At 57.1% G+C, this 21468-nt stretch overlaps 1 protein-coding gene across 4 annotated transcripts in view; it reads right to left on the bottom strand.

Moving 5' to 3' along the window:
- erlin2 (ER lipid raft associated 2) overlaps positions 1-21468 on the bottom strand; it is a 41752-nt gene that overhangs the window by 15631 nt on the left and 4653 nt on the right. For all 4 annotated transcript variants that reach the window (XM_070865942.1, XM_070865941.1, XM_070865940.1 and 1 more), the window contains exons 2-9: positions 13274-13390; positions 10487-10568; positions 8422-8468; positions 6844-6905; positions 5292-5417; positions 4304-4377; positions 3855-3913; positions 644-735 (exon numbers count right to left, since the gene is read on the bottom strand). In XM_070865942.1, coding sequence (XP_070722043.1) covers positions 644-735; positions 3855-3913; positions 4304-4377; positions 5292-5417; positions 6844-6905; positions 8422-8468; positions 10487-10568; positions 13274-13383 — 652 coding nt within the window. In that variant the 5' untranslated portion in view covers positions 13384-13390. The remainder of the gene's footprint in view (positions 1-643; positions 736-3854; positions 3914-4303; positions 4378-5291; positions 5418-6843; positions 6906-8421; positions 8469-10486; positions 10569-13273; positions 13391-21468) is intronic.

Raw genomic sequence — 21468 nt, 5'->3', positions numbered from 1 at the left:
AGGCACAAGGTGACAATTTTTTGGAACAGGAATAGGCTTTTTGAGTCAGCAAGCCTGACAGATCTCCTGCCCCATCCACCATAGCCCCCCCCAGCCCCACTCACTTTATCCCTCTTTCCCCCATATCCCCCCCCCCCCACCCTCAGCCTATATTTGTTGAGGCTTTTTTTTTTAGTGAGACTCTGTAGACTGTTTGCTGTAAGTCCCACCCGTTGTCCATTCATTGGCTGACGCTGTGGTGCCAATAGACACGCTGCTCGGTTTTAACCCCCTGCGCTCCCCCACCACAATATTTGAACCCTTCCTCACAGCAAACAAGTTTCCCAGTTTGCTTCCCAGGCTCGACAACCTCGAAGCCTCTCCGCTTCCCAAGCAAGACTCAGGCTCCTGAACCTTCCTCCCGTGTCAGATTGCCAACAGCCAGAAATGTCCCTGCTCCTGATTTAGATGAAGCGTTCGGGAGGAACAGGCGGCCCACATTCTGGGGAGGCATCGCGTTGCACAGAAAAAAAACATATCCCGAGCGGGTTTAGCAAAGACCCGGCAACGGATCAGACAGGAATTGCAGCACTGAGTAATGTAGGGTTTAGACTGTAATTCAAAGCCTAGAGAAGGGTTGAGTGTGGGCGAGGGGTTCACTGACCGATGAGCGCTTTCTTCCGCTCGGTCTCCGCCTCCTTCTCCACCACCTTCTGTTTCTGGGCAGCGATCAGCAGCTTGGTCTTCTCACTCTCCCTGCGGGATGAACAAAGGTCCAGGATCAGGAGCTGCCCTCCACACCAGGCGAACCAAACACACGCCCTGCACCCCAGGGAGCTCCGCAAAGAGGGCACAGCAGTCCCTTTCCCGACTATCATGTCCTGCATTATTTTAATAAGAAAGATTGCATTTATATAGCACCTTTCACTACCACCAGACGTCTCAAAGCGCTTTACAGCCAATGAAGTACTTTTTGGAGTGTGGTCGCTGTTGTAGTGCAGGAAATAAGATTCCAGAACACGGGGCAGAACCTTAAGATTACAGCCCGGCTATTCAGGGTGATGTCAGGGAGCACTTCTTCACACAAAGCGCAGTGGCAATCTGGAACTCTCTCCCCCAAAAAGCTGTGGATGCTGGGGGTCGGTTGTGAATTGCGAAGCTGAGAGCACTGGATGCTGTTAGGCGAGGGTATGACGGGTTACGGAACCAAGGTGGGCAAGATGGAGTTAAGACAATTGAATGAGGGAACAGGCTCGAGGGGCTGCATGCCCGACTCGTGCTACAGGTTACACAACACCTTTACTGGGAAGCCCAAACCCTGGAGGAACGGGTGTGGGAACGACAGAAACACTGCAGCAGCACACATTAACCTGAGCTGCAGTGTTGGCAACTCCCGACCTGCTGGGGAGAGAGAGAATAATCTGTTTGTCATGGGAGAGCTCACCCCTGCTCTCACACCAGCCACTGCTCTGCAGACTTTGCTAACCTGTCAGCTTAGTGCTCTCCACCACTGCAAGTGTAAGCAGAACGGAATGCGACCGATGGGGAGAGCCACAAAAATCACCAACTTGTATTTCACATCGAATTACATGGGATATACGACCCAGGAACAGGCCAGTCAGCCCAACCAGTCCATGCCGGCGTTTATGCCCCACTCGAGCCTCCTCCCGTCTTTCCTCATCTAAATCTATCAGCATAACCCTCTATTCCCTTCTCCCTCATGTGCTTGTCCAGCCTCCCCTTAAATACATCGATACTATTCACCTCAACCCCTCCCTGTGGCAGCGAGTTTCACATTCTCACCCCTCTCTGGGTAAAGAGGTTTCTCCTGAATTCCCTGTTGGATTTCTGGGTGACTTTCTGATATTGATGGCCTCTAGTTATGCTCCTCCCCACAAGTGGAAACACTCTCTCTGTATCCACTCCATCAAAACCTTTCATCATTTTAAAGACCTCTATTAGGTCACCCCTCAGCTTTCTTCTTTTCAAGAGAAAGGAGACCCAGCCTGTTCATCCTTTCCTGATATATATACCCTCGCATTTCTGGTATCACCCTTGTAAATCTTCTCTGCATCCTCTCCAGTGCCTCTATATCCTTTTTATAATATGGTGACCAAAACTGTACGCAGTGCTCCAAGTGTGGTCTAACCAAGGTTCGATACAGGTTAAGCATAACTTCCCCACTTTTCAATTCTATCCCTCCAGAAATAAACCCTAGTGCTGGGTTTGCTTTTTATGGCCTTGCTAACCCGTGTCGCGACTTTTAGTGATTTGTGTATTTGTTTCCGAGATCCCTTTGTTCCTCTGCCCCACCCAGACTCACACCCTCCCAGTAATGTGACCTCTCTATTCTCACGACCAAAATGTAATACCTGACATCTATTGCATTGAACTTCATTTGCCATTCTGCAAGTTCATTAATGTCCTCCTCCATTTATAAAATGCCTTTAACAAAAGTTGGCAAGCGTGGAACTGAACTTCGAGCCAACATGACTGGAGTACGTGTCTGGGAGTCTGCGCCTCTGTTACTCAATCGCCTACCAACACAAACAGATTTTGAATATTGCTTTTAGCTCTTTTTTGAGATGTCAGCCGTGACTCAGTGGGCAGCACTCTCGCCTCTGATCAAAATCTGTTTGTGTTGGTAGGCGATTCAGTAACAGAGGCGCGGACTCCCAGACATGTTGGATCGAAGTTCAGTTCCATGCTTGCCAACTTTTGTTAAAGGCATTCTATAAATGGAGGAGGACATTAATGAACTTGCAGAATGGCAAATGAAATTCAATGCAAATAGATGTCAGGTATTACATTTTGGTCGAGAGAATAGAGAGGTCACATTACTGGGAGGGTGTGAGTCTGGGTGGGGCAGAGGAACAAAGGGATCTCGGAAACAAATACACAAATCGCTAAACGTTGCGACACAGGTCGTGGATTCAAGTCCCACTCCAGAGATTGGGCGCATAATCTAGTCTGACACCTGCAGGGCAGTACTTAGGGAGAACTGCACTGTCGGAGGGGCAGTACTGAGGGAGTGCCGCACTGTCAGAGGGGCAGTACTGAGGGAGCGCCACAATGTCGGAGGGGCAGTACTGAGGGAGCGCCGTAATGTCGGAGGGGCAGTACTGAGGGAGAGCTGCACTGTTGGAAAGGTAATACTGAGGGAGTGCCGCACTGTCGGAGGGGCAGTACTGAGGAAGCGGCGCACTATTGGAGGGACAGTACTGAGGGAGTGCTGCACTGTCATAGGGGCAGTACTGAGGGAGCACCACACTGTTGGAGGGACAGTACTGAGGGAGTGCTGCACTGTCGGAGGGGCAGTACTGAGGGAGAGCCGCACTGTCGGAGGGGCAGTACTGAGGGAGAGCCGCACTATCGGAGCTGCCATCTTTCAGATGAGACGTTAAACCCCATCTGCTCTCTTTGGTGGATGTAAAAGATCCCATGGCACTATTGGAAGAAGAGCAGAGGGGTGCTCCCTGGTGTCCTGGCCAATATTTATCCCTCAACCCACACTATAGAACAGATTATCTGGTCATTATCACCTGTTTGTGCGCAGTTTTGCTGCTGCGTTTCCTACATTACAACAGACTACAATTCAAAAGTTGGCTGTAACGTGCTTTGTGGTGTCCTGAGAAAGGCGCTAGAGAAATGCAGGATGCTGTGACCCCGTCTGGTCTAGTGAACTCTCGGCCTATGTTAAGGGCCAATCATTCGGCAGTTGGACATCTGGGAGCTGTTGGGAGATTGGACCAAGCGGAGCTGTGACAAAATGCAGAAACGTTCTTTGAATCGCAGCGATGAACAAAGAGCCGATCCGAACAGTTATCCATCTACATTTCGAGCCGCCAGTTTAGATCCAATTATCCCAAACTCACATCAATTCGTAGTTTCTGCGGATAGCCTCTGGAATGTTGGGCTTGGTCACTCGCACAGCCTGCGGAGGAACAGCAAACACGAGTCAGGACAATACCCTCGGCTTCGAGAGCGGCACTGGGTGTGTGAGAAACCCAGTTATACTCTCAGCTCTGCACTGTTCTCGGAGGAGAAAACCCCGGCACTGTGGGGGTTTTGGGCACAACCTCCCCCCGAGCTGTGTGGCCGTGGGACCCGCTTTTTCCCCCCATGGTAAATTCGGCGCTGTGAATGGGCCGTGCAGCCACTTAAAGGGCCCGCGTTTGGGCCCCAACACCGAGCTGCTGATCCATCGCAAGATGCAAGAGGCTCCGTCGCTGAGGGCTCCTCGCACAACCCGCGGCCTCTGACTGCGCATCACACGCAACAACGCTCTGCACGAGTGACAGCCAATCAACGCAGAGACACTCACGTGGATAATCAGTCCGGGAGCCATGCCCGTCAGATCCTGTTGTAGCGCCAACTTCAGGTCTTCGTCTATCCGATCTGCCGAGACAAGAAACCAATATCAGCACCTCATACAAGGGCAGTGACGATACCTGGTGTCCTCACTCCACATACTGCTCCCAAACCCCCTCCCCCGACAACCCCTCCCCCACTCCTCCCACACCCCCTCCCCCGACACCCCGCGGCTCCGACACCCCCTCCCCCCACACCCCCTCCCCCACTGCTCCCTCCCCCGACACCCCGCTGCTCCTACATCCACTCCTCCACTCCTCCCTCTCCTCCGACACCCTGCGGCTCCGACACCCCCTCCTCCATTCCTCCCACACCCCCTCCCCCACTGCTCCCTTCCCCCGACACCCCGCTGCTCCTACATCCCCTCCCCCACTCCTCCCTCTCCTCCGACACCCTGCGGCTCCGACACCCCCTCCTCCACTCCTCCTACACCCCCTCCCCCACTGCTCCCTCCCCCGACACCCCGCTGCTCCCTCCCTCGACACCCCGCTGCTCCTACATCCCCTCCCCCACTCCTCCCTCTCCTCCTACACCCCTTCCCCCACTCCTCCTACACCCCCTCCCCCACACCCCCTCCCCCACTGCTCCCTCCCCCAACACCCCGCTCCTCCAACATCCCCTCCCCCAACACCCCGCTGCTCCCACATCCTCCCTCGCTCCCCCACACCCCCTCCCCGACACGCCACTGCTTCCAACCCCGCTGCTCCGACACCCACTCCCCCGCTCCTCCCACACCCCCTCCCCCACTGCTCCCTCCTCCAACACCCTGCTGCCTCCTCCCCCGACACCCCACTGCTCCTACATCCTCCCCCGCTCCCCCCACAGCCCCCCTGACACCCCGCTGCTCCCTCCCCCCCACTCACGCCCTCCCCTCCCCCTACACCTCCGCCCTCCCCTCCCCCTACACCTCCGCCCTCCCCACCCCGCCCTACTCCTCTCACCGAACAGCTCGATGTAGACCTCCTGCAGGGTGTGCACGCTGCAGAACTGGTTGAGCTCATGGTGGATCTTGTTGAAGATGAGGGTCTTGTCATAGTCGGCCGTGTAGTTCCTCACAATGTCGTACACTGAGGGAACCATTTCAAACAAACAGCGGTTTCAAACCACATCACTTGGAGACCTCAACAAAATCCATCGGACATTCCCGTTTATATAGATACAGGATCCAGAGACGCCGCAAAACAGATTGACAAGGACGAGACCGGAACTTATACCTATCAGGAAAGGATGAACGGGCTTTTCTCTGGAAAAGAGAAAGCTGAGGAGTGACCTGATAGTGGCCTTTAAAATTATAAAAGGGTTTCGATGGGGTAGACAGAGAGAAAGTGTTTTTACTTGTGGGGGAGACCAGAACGAGGGGCCATCAATATAATACAGTCACTGTTAAACCCAGTGGGGAATTCAGGGGAAACTTCGTCACCCAGAGAGCGGTGAGAATGTGGAACTTGCTGCCACAGGGAGGGGTCGAGGCGAATAGTATCAATACATTTAAGGGGAAGCTGGTTAAACACATGGGGGAGAAAGGAATAGAAGGATCTGGTGATGGGGGGAGATGGAGAGGGTGGGAGGGGGCTGGTGTGGAGCATAAACCCCGGCACGGAGCGGTGGGCCCAATGGCCTGTGTCTGTGCTGTACATTCTATGTAATTAATTTATGGTTATGAGTTCTGGGCTCCATGTACAGAAATAGCTCGCATTTACATAGCCCCTAATCACAGGATGCCCCAAGTGCAGTCAGTGTTGTAATGTAGGGAAATGTGGCCAGCTCCCACAAACAGCAAGTTACCAGTTAACCTGTTGTGGTGGGGTTGGTTGAGGGATAAATGTGTTACTGGGGGTCGGGGGGGGGGTGGCCACGGGATGGGGTCGGGGGGAAATGGACACGGGAGGGAACATTGCCAGGTCCAGGACTGGCTTTGTTTTGAGGAGGATAGTCTGATTGCTACGAATTGCTCACTCAATAGAACAGCTTCACAGCTCGCCGGCAACCTCTGGTGGCTGAAACATGTGCTGCCCACTGCCCCTTGCGACAGCAAGGAAATCGCTTACATTTACAACTTGTATTTATACAGCACCTTTAACGTAGTAAACCGCCCTAAGACGCTTCACAGGAGCGTTATCAGACAAAGACTGACACTGTGCCACAGAGGTCAGGACAGGTGACCGAAAGCCTGGTCAAAGAGGTGGGCTTTAAGGAGCGTCTTAAAGGAGGAGAGAGAGGCGGAGAGGTTTAGGGAGGGAGTTCCAGAGCTTGGGGCCCAGGCAGCTGAAGGCACGTCAGTGATTACAATCGGGGGATGCTCAGGAGGCCAGAATTGGAGGAGCGCAGAGATCTCGGGAGGGTTGTGGGGCTGGAGGAGGTTACAGAGATAGGGAGGGGCGAGGACCACGGAGGGATTTGAACACCAGGATAAGGATTTTAAAATCAAGGCGTTGCCGGACCGGGAGCCAGAATAGGTCAGTGAGCAGGATACAGGAGGTGCAAACCCCTTACCTGCACTGGGAATGAGGAAATTCACCACTTCTATCCTGTCGAAGTAGATCATCACACCGCCACTGGCAGGGGAGGACAGCAAAGAGAACGATTAATGCTGCTGAACTTTGAGCGGCTTCACGCTTGTGACCGTCCCCCCGATATCCGAGTGTTGAGTGAGCGGACCCATTTACATTTGAGCTTTGCTTGGGGTCAGAGTTCATCATCAGAGTGGCTCTGACCCTTCACCCCTTGGCAGAAGGCCAGTTTACTCAGAGCCAGCGGGGTGAACATTGGGCTCTGGAGACACCCCGGGGAGGGGCTCTCAGGACTTTGGGGTCGACTCCACATGGAGTGTAGCTCCAATGGGGTGTCAGACCAGGTTTTAAAAGTGCTCAGAGGGGACATACACACAGTTTAAACCCACCTGGAGTTAATTTAATGTTTAACGCACCAAAACAGCTTCCATAAGCAGACAGGGGCTCCCAGGAACCGAAACTTGTGCCCTCACACGTGACCCTGAGTGAGACGGACTCCCACATTACCTAAGAGTTGGCCATTCGGCCCCTCGACCAATGTGATCATGGCTGATCTTCTACCTCAACTACACTTTCCCCACTGTCCTCATATCCTTTGATTCCCTCAATATCCAATCTATCGATCTCAGCCTTAAATATACTCAGCGACTGAGTCTCCACAGCCCTCTGGGGCAGAGAATTCCAAAGATTTACCACCCTCTGAGTGAAGAAGTTTCTCATCTCAGTCCTAAATGGCCGACTCCTTATTCTGAGACTGTGACCCCTGGTTCTAGACTCCCCAGCTCGGGGGAAACATCCTCCCTGCATCTAGCCTGTCAAATCCTGTAAGAATTTTACACGTTTCAATGAGATCACCTCTCATTCTTCTAAACTCGAGAGAATATCGGCCTAGTCTACTCAATCTCTCCTCATAGGATAATCCCCCCCCCCACCCCCAATCCCAGGAATCAGTCTGGTGAACCTTTGTTGCACTCCCTCTATGACAAATATTCCTTGGGTAAGGAGACCCAAACTGTACACAATACTCCAGGTGCGGTCACACCAGGGCCCCATATAATTGCAGTAAGACGTCTTTACCCTTATACTCAAATCCTCGTAATAAAGGCCAACAGACCATTTGCTTTAATCACTTGCTGTACCTGTATGTTAACTTTCAGTGATTGGTGTACAAGAACACCCAGGCCTCTGAACACCAACATTTCCCAATCTCTCACCGTTTAAAAAAATACTCTGTTTTTCTATTTTTCCTACCAAAGTGGATTACTCACAATTACCCATTAACTGTGGAACAGAGCATCGGAAACCACGAGAATCCCATCACTTTACCCCGAGAGCCCGCAAAAAGCACACTAAGATCACCGGACTCAGGCTAAAACTAACAAATCGGGTTTATTTACATGCAAGATGATTGCACAGAAGCAGCAAGTCTTTGATGGCACACAGACTTAGCAATCGATGGAATCGGGTCATGTGCATTTAAAATGCTCCTTCTATTGTTCCAGTGAGTGGTAATAGTGTCAGGAAGGAGAGATATCACGTCATCTGCACAACACACACTTACCTTGTGCCACAAGGAACATTTTTCACTTCGTCTGTCTGCACGGTGTTCTGAAAGACGAAGGGTTCAATTAAAATTTGAATCACATTAGAAACAGGGGAGGCAGCTCATCGCTGGATAAACATTATGAAAATGACCAGAGCATTTTATCCAGACAATCCCTGGATACTGGCTTAAAACTACACGGGCCGCGGAGAAACAAGATTCCAACATCAAACTAAACAAGCATAACCGGCCTTGGAGAGGGTGCAGAGATGTCCTAGAATGGACCAAGGATGAGGGACTTCAGTGACGGGGAGAGACTGGAGAAGCTGGGGTTGTTCTCCTTAGAGCAGAGAAGGTTAAGGGGAGATTTAATCGAGGCATTCAAAATCATGAGGGGTTTTGATCGAGTAAATAAGGAGACACGGTTCCCAGGGGTAGAAGGGTCAGTAACCAGAGGGACACAGATTTAAGGTAATTGGCAAAAAAACCAGAGGGGAGATGGAGAGAATTGTTTTTACGCAGCGAGTTATTGTGATAGAAATATCGAAAATAGGTGCAGGAGTAGGCCATTCGGCCCTTCGAGCCTGCACCACCATTCAATAAGATCATGGCTGATCATTCACCTCAGTACCCCTTTCCTGCTTTCTCTCCATACCCATTGATCCCTTTAGCCGTAAGGGCCATATCTAACTCCCCCCTGAATATATCCAATGAACTGGCATCAACAACTCTCTGCGGCAGGGAATTCCACAGGTCAACAACTCTGAGTGAAGAAGTTTCTCCTCATCTTGGTCCTAAATAGCTTACCCCTTATCCTTAGACTGTGTCCCTTGGTTCTGGACTTCCCCAACATCGGGAACATTCTTTCTGCATCTAACCTGTCCAATCCCATCAGTATTTTGTATGTTTCTATGAGATCCCCTCTCAAGTTTTCTAAACTCCAGTGAATAAAGGCCCAGTTGATCCAGTCTCTCCTCATATGTCAGTCCTGCCATCCCAGAAATCAGTCTGGTGAACCTTCGCTGCACTCCCTCAATAGCAAGAACGTCCTTCCTTAGATTAGGAGACCAAAACTGAACACAATATTCCAGGTGAGGCCTCACCAAGGCCCTGTACAACTGCAGTAAGACTTCCCTGCTCCTATATTCAACTCCCCTAGCTATGAAGGCCAACATACCATTTGCCTTCTTCACCGCCTGCTGTACCTGCATGCCAACTTTCAATGACTGATGTATCCTGATACCTAGGTCTCGTTGCACCTCCCTTTTTCCTAATCTGCCGCCATTCAGATAATATTCTGCTTCGTGTTTTTGCCACCAAACTGGATAACCTCACATTTATCCACATTATACTGCATCTGCCATGCATTTGCCCACTCACTTAGCCTGTCCCAAGTCAGCCTGCAGCCTCTTAGCGTCCTCCTCGCAGCTCACACCGCCACCCAGTTTAGTGTCATCTGCAAACTTGGGAGATATTACATTCAATTCCTTCATCTAAATCATTAATGTATATTGTAAATAGCTGGGGTCCCAGCACTGAGCCCTGCGGCACTCCACTAGTCACTGCCTGCCATTCTGAAAAGGACCCGTTTATCCCGACTCTCTGCTTCCTGTCTGCCAACCAGTTCTCTATCCACATCAATACATTACCCCCCAATACCATGTGCTTTGATGTTGCACAGCAATCTCTTGTGTGGGACCTTGTCAAAAGCCTTTTGATCGGGAATGCGCCGCCTGAAAGGGCGGTGGGAGCAGATTCAATAGTAACTTTCAAACCGGGAATTGGATAAATACTTGAAAAGGAGAAATGTGCGGGGCTGTGGGGAAAGAGCGGGGAGTGGGACTGATTGGATCGCTCTGTCACAGAGCCGGCACAGGCTCGATGGGCCCAATGGCCTCCTCCCGTGCTGTAAGAGTCTATGAACCATGGGACAGAGTTAAACCAATTAGACTGTAGCCAGGGCACGTCCCTCTCCAACTCCCGATCACTAGGTGGGCGGTGATTTTGATGTTTTCCACGGACTTGCAGTGTTACTCAGTACTGCTCCAGGATTGAGATCTGTAGCACACCGAAAGATACGCACCTGTACGGCTTTGAAGGTGGTGATAAAGGGAAGCATCAGATGGAATCCTGGACCACTCGTTGCCTTCAATAAGGCTCCACCCCTAAGGAACAATTAAAAGGGACAATTAGAGAGCCCAATAGCCATTGGGAGAAAGGTGGAGTAACTCAGCAAACTGTACACAAAAATATTAATAGAGGACTATTGTGTCAGCTGCGGCTCAGTGGACAGCAACCTCGCCTCAGAATGTCGTGGGTTCAAGTACCACTCCAGGGACATGAGCACAAATATCTAGAGAGTGCCGCACTGTCGGAGGGGCAGTCCTGAGGGAGCACCACACTGTCGGAGGGGCAGTACTGAGGGAACGCCGCACTGTCGGAGGGGCAGTACTGAGGGAGCGCCGCACTGTCGGAGGGGCAGTACTGAGGGAGCGCCGCACTGTCGGAGGGGCAGTACTGAGGGAGCGCCACACTGTCGGAGGGGCAGTACTGAGGGAACGCCGCACTGTCGGAGGGGCAGTACTGAGGGAGCGCCGCACTGTCGGAGGGGCAGTACTGAGGGAGTGCCGCACTGTCGGAGGGGCCGCCTTTCAGATGAGATGTTAAACCGAGGCCCCGTCTGCCCTTTCAAGTGAATGTAAAAACTCCCACGGTGCTATTTCAAAGAGCAGGGGAGTTCTCCCCGATATACTGGGGCCAATATTTATCCCTCAATCAACATCACTAAAAAACAGATTATCTGGTCATTATCACATTGCTGTTTGTGGGAGCTTGCTGTGAGCAAATTGACTGCAGCATTTCCCACATTGCAATAGTGACGACATACTTCAAAAAAGTTAATTGGCTGTAAAGCGCTTTGAGACATCCAGTGATCATGAAAGACGCTATATAAAAGGAAGTCTTCCTTTTTCAAGGCACTTGTTCACTTCAGATCCCCCTTCTTACAGCAACCTCACCCAGGTCACTGTGGGAAAGCGAACGGGATCGGGAATGGTGCCCAATTTGCACATCCCACCCCATTTTAACCCTCCGCTGACTTGTACCAAGAACATAAGAAATAGGAGCAGGAGTTGGCCATACGGCCCCTCGAGCCCGCCCACCATTTAATAAGATCATGGCTGATCTGATCCTGGCCTCAACTCCACTTCCCCGCCCGCTCCCCATAACCGTTGGCTCCCTTATCAAAGAAAAATCTGTCTCTACCTTAAATATATTCAAAGACCCAGCCTCCACAGCTCTCTGGGGCAGAGAATTCCAAAGATTCACAACCCTCAGAGAAGAAATTCCTCCTCATTTGATTTAAATGGGTGACTCCTTATTCTGAAACTATGTCCCCTAGTTCTAGATTCCATGAGGGGAAATATCGCCTCTGCATCTACCCTGTCAAGACCGCTCAGAATCTTACATGTTTCCATAAGATCACCTCTAGACTCCAAGGAGTATAGGCTCAACCTTTCTTCATATGGCAATCCCTTCATAGAAACATAGAAAATAGGTGCAGGAGTAGGCCATTCGGCCCTTCGAGCCTGCACCACCATTCAATATCATGCATGTCAGTGCCCCATTCCTGCTTTCTCTCTATATCCCTTGATCCCTTTAGCCGTGAGGGCCACATCTCCGCAATCAACCTAGAGAACCTTCTCTGAACTGCCTCCAATGCAAGTATATCCTTCCTTAAATAAGGTGACCAAAACTGCAAGCAGTACTCCAGGTGTGGCCTCACCAATACCCTGTACAGTTGGAGCAAGACTTCTCTGCTTTTATACTCTATCCCCCTTGCAATAAAGGCCAACATTCCATTTGCCTTCCTGGTTACTTGCTGTATCTGCAGACTAACTTTTTGCATTTCATGTACTGTACAAGAACCCCCAGGTCCCTCTGTGCTGCAGCATTTTGTAATCACTCCCCATTTAAATAATAATTTGTTTTTTTATTTCTCCTACCAAAGTGGATAACCTCACATTTTTCCACATTATACTCCATCTGCCAAATTTTTGCCCACTCACTTAGCCTGTCTATATCCCTTTGCAGATTTTTTGTGTCCTCCTCACAATTTGCTTTCCCATCCATCTTTGTATCATCAGCAAATTTGGCTACATTACACTCGGTCCCTTCATCCAAGTCATTAATATAGATTGTAAATAGTTGAGGCCCCAGCACTGATCCCTGCAGCATCCCACTAGTTACTGTTTGTCAACCTGAAAATGACCCATTTATCCCGACTCTCTGTTTTCTGTTTGTTAGCCAATCCTCTATCCATGCTAATATATTAGCCCCAACCTTGTGAACTTCTTTCTTGTGCAGTAATCTTTTATGTGGCATCTTAGTGAACGCTTTCTGGAAATCCAAATACACCACATCTACTGGTTCCCCTTTATCCACCCTGCTCGTTACAACCACAAAGAACTCCAGCAAATTTGTCAAACATGATTTCCCTTTCATAAAACCGCTACGACTACGTAACCCAACATCCTATTGGTTTTATCGATTGCTGCTCTGCATCGATTGGACATGTTAAACTCCGAGTCAGACTCCTCAGTCTCCTGGGACTGCTTCAGCCCCAGTCACAGTCTGTATTGCCCATTTTACCTTCCTGTGAGAGTTTAGATTTTACTTGCCATTTGCTCTGCCCATTTACTTTACTTTTGGCCAACTCGAGCTGCCGCCACACCTCACCCCCCCCCCCCACCGAGCTTAGCATTTGCCGTAATGCTACACAGGCCTTGCATGGCCCCCATCGGGCCGGAGAGTTAGGAAGGAGGCGGGACCAAATGCGTAAGCCCAGGAGCCGGGGCGGTGGGACCCTCACCTGTAGTAAACGGCGATGTGACCCTCCTCGACCTTGTGCACGGAGGAGAAGATCATGGCGACGAGGATCGCGGCTGTCACCGCCACCACCGAGCTGAGCTGCGCCATCATCAGCAACCTGCACATCGACACAGGATAGAATTACATCGAGCGCACAGCACCGACACATTCGGCCCCACCGCTCCGTGCCGGTGTTTACCCCCCACCCCAGCCCCCTCCCACCCCACCACCATATCCCTCTATTCCTTTCTCCCGCTGTGTTTATCCAGCTTCCTGTTAAACGCATCGATACTATTCGCCTCAACCCCTCCCTGCGGCAGCGAGTCCCACATTCTCACCGCTCTCTGGATAAAGAAGTTTCCCCTGAATTCCCTGTTTGATTTATTAGTGACTGTCTTATATTTATAGCCCCTAGTTCTGGTCTCACCCACAAGTGGAAACATCGTCTCTACGTCTACCCTGTCGAACACTTTCATAATTTTGAAGAACTCTATCCAGAGAAAAGAGACCCAGCCTGTCCAGACTTTCCTTGTAGTTATAACCTCTCTGTTCCAGTAAATGTTTCTTTGCAGCTTCTCGATAGCCTCGATATCCTTTTGGAGATTTGGAGACCAGAACAGCGCACAGCACTGCAAGTGTGGTTTAGCCAAGTTCTATAAATTTAACATAACAGCTTTGCTTTTGAATTCTGTCCCTCTAGAGATGAGCTTTGGGCTGGTCACGAGGGGATAGTCCGAGAGCAAGGCTTTGAAACTGCGACTTGACTTTCAGTCCCGGAGGATCCCAGTCCGAGGTCTGTATCGCAGAAAGGCAGTCAGTTGCTTGCCGTTCGAAGCCAACAACACCCTGTACAGCTGCAGGCACACACCGAGGGAGCGCGTGCTCCCACAGGTTTATTCCTCAGTATTTCATCCCTCTGAAAACACACCTCCTTTTCCAGTCCCCCCCCACATCGCCTCAGAAACACTGAGAGGCAATACAGAACTGAGGAACAGGAACTGAAAGTAACGTGGGCTGAGAGCAGCTTCTTGTTTTGGCCGCTTCACAGGCGGTTACTCACCCACACAGGCACACAACAACTTGCATTTATATAGCGCCTTTAACGTAGTGAGACGTCCCAAGGCGCTTCACAGGAGCGATTATCAAACAACACCAAGCCCCATGAGGAGATACATAGAATAGGTGCAGGAGTAGGCCATTCGGCCCTTCGAGCCTGCACCACCATTCAATAAGATCATGGCTGATCATTCTCTCAGTACCCTTTTCCTGCTTTCTCTCCATACCCCTTGATCCATTTAGCCGTAAGGGCCATATCTAACTCCCTCTTGAATATATCCAACGAACTGGCCCCAACAACTTTCTGTGGTAGCGAATTCCACAGGTTCACCACTCTCTGGGTGAAGAAGTTTCTCCTCATCTCGGTCCTAAATGGCCTACCCCTTATCCTTAGACTGTTTCCCCTGGTTCTGGACTTCCCCAACATCGGGAACATTCTTCCTGCATCAAACCTGCCCAATCCTGTTAGAATTTTATGTTTCGATGAGATCCCCTCTCATTCTTCTAAATTCCAGTGAATATAAACCTAGTTGATACAAGGACAGGTGACCATAACCTTGGTCAAAGAGAGCGTCTTAAAGGAGGAGAGAGGCGGAGAGGTTTAGGGAGGCACGGCCACTAATCGGGGTGCGATGGAAATCGGGGATGCGAAAGAGGCCAGAATTGGAGGAGCGTGGAGGGGTTGTGGGGCTGGAGGAGGTTACTGAGATAGGGAGGGGCGAGGGCCATGGAGGGATTTGAAAACAAGGCTCAAAATTTTGAAATCAAGGTGTTGCAGGAACGGGAGCCAATGAAGGTCAGCGAGCACATGGCATGATGGGTGAGCGGGACACGGGAGTTTTGGAATAATCTGTTGTTTACGGAGGGCAGGATGTAGGAGGCCAGCCAGGAGTGCGTTGGAATAGTCAGGTCTGGAGGTAAGAAAGGCACGATGAGGGCTTCAGCAGCGGATGAGCTGAGGCAGGGCAGACACGGGCAACGTTACAGAGGTGGAAATAGGCAGTTTTAGCGATGGTGCGAAGCTCATCTCAGGGTCAAATATGACACCAAGGTTGTAAGCAGTCTGGTTCAGCCTCAGTAAGTTTCCAGGGAGAGGAATGGAGTCGGTGACTAAGGGATGGAGTTTGTGGCGGGGACAGAAAACAATGGCTTCGGTCTTCCCAAAATTCAGCTGGGAGGAAATTTCCGCTCATCCAGAACTGGATGTGGGACAAGCAGTCTGACAATTTAGAGCCCGTGGGGGGTTGAGAGAAGTGGTGGTGAGGTAGAGCTGGGTGTTGTCAGTGTACATGTGGAAACTGATGCTGTGTTTTTGGATGATGTTTCCAAGGGACAACATGCAGGTGAGAAAGAGGGAGCCAAGGATAGATCCTTGGGGGACACCAGAGGTATCGATGTGGGGGCGGGAAGAGAAGCCGTTGCAGGTGATTCTCTGGCTACGGGCAGATAGAGAAGAATGGAAGCAGGCGAGTGCAGTCCCACCCAGCTGGACGACGGAGGAGAGGCATTGGAGATGGATGGAATGGTGAATACAGAGGGACCAATATCCCTGCCTGGAGTGTGTGAGTGAGGGGGGGGGGGGGGGGCGGGTTAATGTGAGGGGGGGGCGGGACATGTAATGGGAGGGAGCGTGTAAGGGGAGGGAGGGAGCGTGTAAGGGGAGGGAGGGGGCATGTAAGGGGAGGGAGTGGGGAGGGGGCGTGTAAGGGGAGGGAGGGGGGGAGGGGGCGTGTAAGGGGATGGAGGGGCGGGGGCGTGTAAGGGGAGGGGGGGTGGGGGCGTGTAAGGGGAGGGGAGAGGGGGCGTGTAAGGGGAGGGGGCGTGTAAGGGGAGGGAGGGGGGGAGGGGGCGTGTAAGGGGGGGGAGGGGGCGTGTAAGGAGAGGGAGGGGGGGAGGGGGCGTGTAAGGGGAGGGAGGGGGCGTGTAAGGGGAGGGAGGGGGCGCGTAAGGGGAGGGAGGGGGCGTGTAAGGGAAGGGGAGGGAGGGGGCGTGTAAGGGGAGGGGGGGGAGGGGGCGTGTAAGGGGAGGGAGGAGGGGGCGTGCAAGGGGAGGAAGGGGAGGAGGGGACGCGTGAGGGGGGGAGGGGGCGGGAGGGGGCGCGCGAGGGGCGGGAGGGGGCGCGTGAGGGGGCGCGTGAGGGGCGGGAGGGGGCGCGTGAGGGGCGGGAGGGGGCGCGTGAGGGGCGGGAGGGGGCGCGTGAGGGGCGGGAGGGGGCGCGTGAGGGGCGGGAGGGGGCGCGTGAGGGGCGGGAGGGGGCGCGTGAGGGGCGGGAGGGGGCGCGTGAGGGGCGGGAGGGGGCGCGTGAGGGGCGGGAGGGGGCGCGTGAGGGGCGGGAGGGGGCGCGTGAGGGGCGGGAGGGGGCGCGGGAGGGGGCGCGTGAGGGGCGGGAGGGGGCGCGTGAGGGGCGGGAGGGGGCGCGTGAGGGGCGGGAGGGGGCGCGTGAGGGGCGGGAGGGGGCGCGTGAGGGGCGGGAGGGGGCGCGTGAGGGGCGGGAGGGGGCGCGTGAGGGGCGGGAGGGGGCGCGTGAGGGGCGGGAGGGGGCGCGTGAGGGGCGGGAGGGGGCGCGTGAGGGGCGGGAGGGGGCGCGTGAGGGGCGGGAGGGGGCGCGTGAGGGGCGGGAGGGGGCGCGGGAGGGGCGGGAGGGGGCGCGGGAGGGGCGGGAGGGGGCGCGTGAGGGGCGGGAGTGGGCGCGTGAGGGGCGGGAGGGGGCGCGTGAGGGGCGGGAGGGGGCGCGTGAGGGGCGGGAGGGGGCGCGTGAGGGGCGGGAGGGGGCGCATGAGGGGCGGGAGGGGGGGGTGTCAGGGGAGGGAGGGAGGGGGGTGTCAGGGGAGGGAGGGAGGGGGGTGTCAGGGGAGGGAGGGAGGGGGGTGTCAGGGGAGGGAGGGAGGGGGGTGTCAGGGGAGGGAGGGAGGGGGGTGTCAGGGGAGGGAGGGAGGGGGGTGTCAGGGGAGGGAGGGAGGGGGGTGTCAGGGGAGGGAGGGAGGGGGGTGTCAGGGGAGGGAGGGAGGGGGGTGTCAGGGGAGGGAGGGAGGGGGGGTGTCAGGGGAGGGAGGGAGGGGGGTGTCAGGGGAGGGAGGGAGGGGGGTGTCAGGGGAGGGAGGGAGGGGGGTGTCAGGGGAGGGAGGGAGGAGGGTGCCAGGGGAGGGAGGGAGGAGGGTGCCAGGGGAGGGAGGGAGGGGGGTGCAAGGGGAGGGAGGGAGGGGGGTGCAAGGGGAGGGAGGGAGGGGGGTGCAAGGGGAGGGAGGGAGGGGGGTGCAAGGGGAGGGGGGTGCAAGGGGAGGGAGGGAGGGGGGTGCAAGGGGAGGGAGGGAGGGGGGTGCAAGGGGAGGGAGGGAGGGGGGTGCAAGGGGAGGGAGGGAGGGGGGTGCAAGGGGAGGGAGGGAGGGGGGTGCAAGGGGAGGGAGGGAGGGGGTGCAAGGGGAGGGAGGGAGGGGGTGCAAGGGGAGGGAGGGAGGGGGGTGCAAGGGGAGGGAGGGAGGGAGGGGGGTGCAAGGGGAGGGAGGGAGGGGGTGCAAGGGGAGGGAGGCGGGGGGGTGCAAGGGGAGGGAGGGAGGGGTGTGTAAGGGGAGGGAGGGGTGTGTAAGGGGAGGGAGGGAGGGGTGTGTAAGGGGAGGGAGGGAGGGGGTGTAAGGGGAGGGAGGGGGTGTAAGGGGAGGGAGGGGGTGTAAGGGGAGGGAGGGGGTGTAAGGGGAGGGGGGGTGTAAGGGGAGGGAGGAGGGTGTAAGGGGAGGGGGGGGTGTAAGGGGAGCGGGGTGTAAGGGGAGGGGGGTGTAAGGGGAGGGGGGTGTAAGGGGAGGGGGGGTGTAAGGGGAGGGGGGTGTAAGGGGAGGGGGGGTGTAAGGGGAGGGGGGGGGTGTAAGGGGAGGGGGGGTGTAAGGGGAGGGGGGGGGTGTAAGGGGAGGAGGGGGGTGTAAGGGGAGGGAGGGGGGGTTGTAAGGGGAGGGAGGGGGGGGTGTAAGGGGAGGGAGGGGGGCGGTGTTAGGGGAGGGAGGGGGGGGTGTAAGGGGAGGGAGGGGGGGGGTGTAAGGGGAGGGAGGTGGGGGTGTAAGGGGAGGGAGGGAGGGGGTGTAAGGGGAGGGAGGGGGAGGGGGTGTAAGGGAGGGGGGGGGTGTAAGGGGAGGGATGGTGTAAGGGGAGGGGGTTGTAAGGGGAGGGGGGTTGTAAGGGGAGGGGGGGACGGGGGTGTAAGGGGAGGGAGGGAGGGGGGTGCAAGGGAAGTGAGCGAGGGAGGGGGGTGCAAGGGGAGGGAGGGAGGGGGTGCAAGGGGAGGGAGGGAGGGGGTGCAAGCGGAGGGAGGGAGGGGGTGCAAGCGGAGGGAGGGAGGGGGTGCAAGCGGAGGGAGGGAGGGGGTGCAAGCGGAGGGAGGGAGGGTTGCAAGGGGAGGGAGGGAGGGGGGTGTAAGGAGAGGGAGTGAGGGGGGTGTAAGGGGAGGGAGGGAGGGGGGTGTAAGGGGAGGGAGGGAGGGGGGTGTAATGGGAGGGAGGGGGTTGTAAGGGGAGGGAGGGAGGGGGGTGTCAGGGGAGGGAGGGAGGGGGGTGTCAGGGGAGGGAGGGAGGGGGGTGTCAGGGGAGGGAGGGAGGGAGGGGGGTGTCAGGGGAGGGAGGGAGGGAGTGGGGTGTCAGGGGAGGGAGGGAGGGAGGGAGGGGGGGAGGGAGGGAGGGGGGTGTCAGGGGAGGGGGGAGGGAGGAGGGGGTGTCAGGGGAGGGAGGGAGGGAGGGGGGTGTCAGGGGAGGGAGGGAGGAGGGGGGTGTCAGGGGAGGGAGGGAGGGAGGGGGGTGTCAGGGGAGGGAGGGAGGGAGGGGGGTGTCAGGGGAGGGAGGGAGGGAGGGGGGTGTCAGGGGAGGGAGGGAGGGAGGGAGGGGGTGTCAGGGGAGGGAGGGAGGGAGGGGGGTGTCAGGGGAGGGAGGGAGGGAGGGGGTGTCAGGGGAGGGAGGGAGGGAGGGGGGTGTCAGGGGAGGGAGGGAGGGAGGGGGGTGTCAGGGGAGGGAGGGAGGGAGGGGGGTGTCAGGGGAGGGAGGGAGGGGGGTGTCAGGGGAGGGAGGGAGGGGGGTGTCAGGGGAGGGAGGGAGGGGGGTGTCAGGGGAGGGAGGGAGGGGGGGTGTCAGGGGAGGGAGGGAGGGAGGGGGGTGTCAGGGGAGGGAGGGAGGGAGGGGGGTGTCAGGGGAGGGAGGGAGGGAGGGGGGTGTCAGGGGAGGGAGGGAGGGAGGGGGGTGTCAGGGGAGGGAGGGAGGGAGGGGGGTGTCAGGGGAGGGAGGGAGGGAGGGGGGTGTCAGGGAGGGAGGGAGGGAGGGGGGTGTCAGGGGAGGGAGGGAGGGAGGGGGGTGTCAGGGGAGGGAGGGAGGGAGGGGGGTGTCAGGGGAGGGAGGGAGGGAGGGGGGTGTCAGGGGAGGGAGGGAGGGAGGGGGGTGTCAGGGAGGGAGGGAGGGAGGGGGGTGTCAGGGGAGGGAGGGAGGGAGGGGGGTGTCAGGGGAGGGAGGGAGGGAGGGGGGTGTCAGGGGAGGGAGGGAGGGAGGGGGGTGTCAGGGGAGGGAGGGAGGGAGGGGGGTGTCAGGGGAGGGAGGGAGGGAGGGGGGTGTCAGGGGAGGGGGGTGTCAGGGGAGGGAGGGAGGGGGGTGTCAGGGGAGTGTCAGGGGAGGGAGGGAGGGGAGTGTCAGGGGAGGGAGGGAGGGGAGTGTCAGGGGAGGGAGGGAGGGAGAGTCAGGGGAGGGAGGGAGGGAGGGGGGTGTCAGGGGAGGGAGGGAGGGAGGGTGTCAGGGGAGGGAGGGAGGGAGGGTGTCAGGGGAGGGAGGGAGGGTGTCAGGGGAGGGAGTGAGGGAGGGGGGTGTAAGGGGAGGGAGGGAGGGAGGGGAGTGTCAGGGGAGGGAGGGAGGGAGGGGAGTGTCAGGGGAGGGAGGGAGGGAGGGGAGTGTTAGGGGAGGGAGGGAGGGGGGTGTAAGGGGAGGGAGGGAGGGGGGTGTTAGGGGAGGGAGGGGGGTACAAGGGGAGGGAGGGAGGGGGGTGCAAGGGGAGGGAGGGAGGGGGGTGCAAGGGGAGGGAGGGAGGGGGGTGTAAGGGGAGGGAGGGAGGGGGGTGTTAGGGGAGGGAGGGGGGTACAAGGGGAGGGAGGGAGGGGGGTGCAAGGGGAGGGAGGGAGGGGGGTGCAAGGGGAGGGAGGGAGGGGGGTGCAAGGGGAGGGGAGGGAGGGAGGGGGGTGCAAGGGGAGGGAGGGAGGGGGGTGCAAGGGGAGGGAGGGAGGGGGGTGTAAGGGAAGTGAGCGAGGGAGGGGGGTGCAAGGGGAGGGAGGGAGGGGGTGCAAGCGGAGGGAGGGAGGGGGTGCAAGCGGAGGGAGGGAGGGGGTGCAAGCGGAGGGAGGGAGGGTTGCAAGGGGATGGAGTGAGGGGGGTGTAAGGAGAGGGAGTGAGGGGGGTGTAAGGGGAGGGAGGGAGGGGGTGTAATGGGAGGGAGGGGGTTGTAAGGGGAGGGAGGGAGGGAGGGGGGTGTCAGGGGAGGGAGGGAGGGAGGGGGGTGTCAGGGGAGGGAGGGAGGGAGGGGGGTGTCAGGGGAGGGAGGGAGGGAGGGGGGTGTCAGGGGAGGGAGGGAGGGAGGGAGGGAGGGGGGTGTCAGGGGAGGGAGGGAGGGAGGGGGGTGTCAGGGGAGGGAGGGAGGGAGGGGGGTGTCAGGGGAGGGAGGGAGGGAGGGGGTGTCAGGGGAGGGAGGGGAGGGAGGGGGGTGTCAGGGGAGGGAGGGAGGGAGGGGAGGGGGGTGTCAGGGGAGGGAGGGAGGGAGGGGGTGTCAGGGGAGGGAGGGAGGGGGGTGTCAGGGGAGGGAGGGAGGGGGGTGTCAGGGGAGGGAGGGAGGGGGGGTGTCAGGGGAGGGAGGGAGGGAGGGGGGTGTCAGGGGAGGGAGGGAGGGAGGGAGGGGGGTGTCAGGGGAGGGAGGGAGGGAGGGGGGTGTCAGGGGAGGGAGGGAGGGAGGGGGGTGTCAGGGGAGGGAGGGAGGGAGGGGGGTGTCAGGGGAGGGAGGGAGGGGGGTGTCAGGGGAGGGAGGGAGGGAGGGGGTGTCAGGGGAGGGAGGGAGGAGGGGGGTGTCAGGGGAGGGAGGGAGGGGGGTGTCAGGGGAGGAGGGAGGGAGGGGGGTGTCAGGGGAGGGAGGGAGGGAGGG

The sequence above is a fragment of the Pristiophorus japonicus genome, chromosome 22, assembly GCF_044704955.1.
Source record: "Pristiophorus japonicus isolate sPriJap1 chromosome 22, sPriJap1.hap1, whole genome shotgun sequence".
Taxonomy (NCBI): Eukaryota; Metazoa; Chordata; class Chondrichthyes; family Pristiophoridae; genus Pristiophorus; species Pristiophorus japonicus.
Note: the sequence above shows the minus strand (reverse complement) of the source record. Positions and strands in the feature narration are given on the sequence as shown.